We start from the raw sequence: 4268 nt of genomic DNA on the forward strand, positions 1-4268 counted from the left end.
ATTATGTTATTTATTCTATTTGCAAACCAAATGGTTATTGTATATGTATCATTTGAGAGGAATACTTGTATATATTTCAGAGAGGGGTTAGTTTTTGGGTTAAGTTTTGTAGCAGTTTATTAATTGAATATTTAAGTAAATGATTTAGATTCTTAGTGCCTCTTTATTTAGTTAATCTCTTGGATTAGTCAGCTGCTAGCTTTGGGGGCGCTCAATGAACACTTCTGCAATCATCTAAGAATTTTAATCTGTTTATGTTGTAGTCAATTGTACATTTCTTTTAAGAAACTTTTCTTCTTTTTTTTTTTTTACCAAAAAGAGATTTTATTGATCAAAGAATAGATTTGTTACAATGGATCAATAAAAAAAAACAGAGGACAACATGTCCAGACTAAAAAGAAACAAAAAGGACACAAAACAGAGCCATCTCCACCTTATCCCTTCACGCAAATCTGTAGTATGTAAACCATGGAAATTCCATCCTCTGCATATTAGAGGGTCTTTCATTAAACTTCAGAAATTTTCCTTTGGCCAACAGTACTCCTTTCTTTGCAAGGAAATCAGCTGAAAAGTTGATCTCTCTAAACACATGATTAAAATGAATAGCTGATAACTTACTGCAAACATGTATCCAACAATTACATATAAACCAAGGAAGTTTATTCTTACTAAAAGCAGATTTAACATCCTTAGAGTCTAAGTTTATAGTTACCTTACTTTTCAGCCCCTTCACTGCCCATTCCAATGTATTTATAGTTCCCATTATTTCAGCAACAAAATTAGTAGATATACCAAGTCCTCCACTTTCAGCTGTTATTTACCTTCACTATCTCTTGCAATGAATACATATCCAACATTGTCAGGATTCCCTCTAGATGCACCATCACAACATATTAATGTACTATCATATTTAGCCAAAGAGAAAGTGCATTCAACTGTTATGAAATTCTTCACTTTTCTGCAACCCAAGTTAAAATATTTTAATATTTATAAATCATATGCAGAATTAAACATATATCCCTTGAGTCTAACTTCACAGTCCTGAATTATTCTGGATATCCTTTTCTGAGCTGCTGAATTGTTTGGAGTAACATTTTTAAAGTATACTCGATTTCTTGTAAACCAGATGTCCATTATTATGTTGAATGCTGCAACGAACCAAATTTCCTATATCACAGTACTTTTCCTATTACATGCATTCAAGATATCCTCAAAAGATTTAGGATTTTTAAAGGAAAAAATACCTCCAATCCATTTCCACAGTATTTGACCATAATCACAACTCCATAAAATGTGCTCCATATTATCTTGTTCTTTTTTGCATAGATAGCATCTTGATGCCAGGTTCATTCCTCTATTTTTCACCTTCTCATCAGTAGCACATACATCCCTAGTTATTTTCCAGATGTTTCCTGCAGTAGATGGATATACAAAAGATTTCCAAATTTTCTTATACCATCTAAGTCTGGGCCGTTTTTTCCTGATAGCATTAACATCACTTTGAACTGAAAATTCACCATTTTGAGTAGCTGTCCACACCATCTTATCATCCTCTAATGAGAGCACATGCAATTCTTCAATAGAAAAAAAATACCAACATTTCCTCAGGTATAACCCATTGCTTATTCTGAATCAGACTTTCAACCTTCATATGACTATTCTGAAGTATATACTCATTTGTGGGTTATAGTGTAATAATACTTTTTGCAAGAATCCAGGCATCATTCCAGATGGAAATTTGTTTCCCATTACCAACAAGCCATCTGATATTTTTATAGAAATCATTTAACACCCACTTGATTCCAAGCCACACAGAAGATTTTTTATAATAAGAAATCCACATTCCATTGAGATCTTGGTATTTAGCTAGAAAGAAAAGTGCCCAATCTTCCTTAGAGTTAAGAATTCTCCACAGTAGTTTCATCAGTAAGTCCTTGTTAATATCTTCAATTCTTCTAATCCCAAAACCCCCTTCTTCTTGTGGTACACAGATTTTCTCCCAATCCAGAGTAATATATTTCATGTCCTCAGTATTACCACTCCACATAAAGTTTCTTATGATTTTTTCACAAGCAAGTATTACCTTTTTAGGACATTTATAGATGGACATGTTATAAATGGGTATGCTAGAAAGTACAAACTTAATCAAAGTAATTATATCTTGGAAGTTCAGCAATTTACCTACCCAAGTTGTCAAACTTCTTTGAAGCATTTCCACATAAGACCCTAAATGTTCAACCTTGATTTTACCTGGTACTAGCATCACCCCTAGATACTTGTCTGGGAAATAAGAAAGAGACATATTCATATTTTCTGCTATCTGCATCTTCCTTGAGTTAGAAGTCTCATCTGTAAAGCATTTACTTTTTGTTGCATTAACCAATTGTCCAGAAGCTGACTGATACTCCATAAGAAGTAATTTGAGATTCTGAAGGGATTTCTTGCAACCATTACAAAAAATAAAGATGTCATCAGAAAAGAATAAATGTGAAGGATAAATACCTCCCCTGATTACCATTGGTAAAATTTTACCCTCTTGAATATATTGAATAATCTTCCTGCTTAATGCATCTGCTGCTAAAACATATAGAATGGAAGAAAGAGGGTCTCCTTGTTTAACTCCTCTACCCACTCCAAAATACCCAATTGGACCACCATTTAATAAAATGGAAATTTTAGTATATTGAAGAAATATTTGAACCCATTTACAGAATCCATCAAAAAAACCATATTTCTTAAGTACAACTAGCAAGAAATCCCAACTTAGTGAGTCATAAGCCTGAGAAATGTCTAGTTTTAGCCCAAAATTAGCTCCTCTTCTTTGAATACTCATCTCATTCACTAGTTCAGATGCCAATAAAATCTGTTCATGGATATTTCTGCCTTTAACAAAAGAACATTGCTAAGAAGATACTAATCTATGAATAAAGGTGCTTATCCTTATAGATATGATCTTAGTAATAATTTTGAAGTAAAAATTACTTAATCCTATAGGTCTGAAATGATTTACCTTCTTAGCACCTTTTATTTTGGGTAAAAATATGAGAAAGTTTGAGTTAAGACCAGCTGGAATTACTTGATTGAACCAACAGAATTGAATAGCAGCTACAAGGTCTTCACAAATGATGTCCCGAGCAACTATGTAAAATGCACCAGAAAAGCCATCAGGTCCAGGTGAACCATCTGGGTTTAAATTGAAAACAACTTCCTTAATCTCTTCCTTAGTAGGTACTTTTTCCAACATACTATTATCTTCATTAGATACTACCTCAGGAATTGCATCAATAATAGAATCAGTAAGATAAACTGATTGGTACTCAAATTTAGTTTTAAAGTATTCAATAAGCAATTCTGCTATTTTCTCTTGATCTGTAATAATACCACCTGCATCATCAACTAGTTCAGCTATTGTATTTTTATTTGTCTCAGTTTGATATAAGTATGAAAAAAAGAAGTATTTGCATCCCCATATTTAATCCAATTAATTCTTGCTTTCTGACTTAAGAAAGTATGAAAGTTTTGAGATGCAATATCTCTACTTCCTCTGGCAGTTATATAGTTGTTTAGAAGAGTAATATCAGAAGGATTTTCATCAGACAACACATTAGCTTCATGCACCTTTTCTTCAACTTGTTTCAATCTAACTTGTGCATCATCAAAAACCTCCCAGTTCCATTGCTTCAATATAGTCTTTAATCTTTTTAGCTTGTTCATGAAGACAAAAATGGGATTTCCATGTATACCTTCAATCCAAGACTCATAAACCACATTCATAAAAGAAGGATGACTTATCCACATTGTTTGAATTTAAAAGGGGAATTTTTTGGTCTTGTAATATCCATATCAGAACCAATAAGACAACTATGATCAGAAATTCCTCTTGAAGTCACCTGGTACTTCCAACCATTATATTTATTCAGCCACATTAAATTATACAAAGCTCTATAAAGGTTGCATAATATTCTTTTTCTACCAAATCTGCCATTAGACCAAGAAAATTGCAATTCACTTCTAGGAGCTTAAACAACACCACACTGATTTATCCATTCATTAAAATCATTAAGAGTAGTAGAAAGTGGACTTCTCCCTCCTTTTTTCTCATTCACAGACATAATAGTATTAAAATCACCTATAATTAGCCAAGGCTTATTTAGGTCACTGATGTTATATAAATCAGCCCACAGTTCTTTCCTATTGATAGTCAACACATCAGCATGAATTCCAGTAACTAAGACATCACCAATATAAAAAAATATAATGCGGAAAAG

The 4268-nt window shown here is 32.6% G+C and overlaps 1 protein-coding gene across 1 annotated transcript; it reads right to left on the reverse strand.

Moving 5' to 3' along the window:
* Window positions 1-442: 442 nt before the first annotated feature.
* On the reverse strand, window positions 443-3798 carry LOC113291449. The gene is made up of 7 exons (XM_026540982.1): window positions 3501-3798; window positions 3011-3384; window positions 1702-2863; window positions 1245-1574; window positions 1013-1148; window positions 822-958; window positions 443-732 (listed from the first exon to the last, which is right to left on the reverse strand). The coding sequence occupies exons 1-7, from the start codon at window positions 3796-3798 to the stop codon at window positions 443-445; spliced, it is 2727 nt and encodes a 908-aa protein (XP_026396767.1).
* Window positions 3799-4268: the final 470 nt, after the last annotated feature.

The sequence above is a fragment of the Papaver somniferum genome, chromosome 6 (assembly GCF_003573695.1).
Source record: "Papaver somniferum cultivar HN1 chromosome 6, ASM357369v1, whole genome shotgun sequence".
NCBI classification, from domain to species: domain Eukaryota; kingdom Viridiplantae; phylum Streptophyta; class Magnoliopsida; order Ranunculales; family Papaveraceae; genus Papaver; species Papaver somniferum.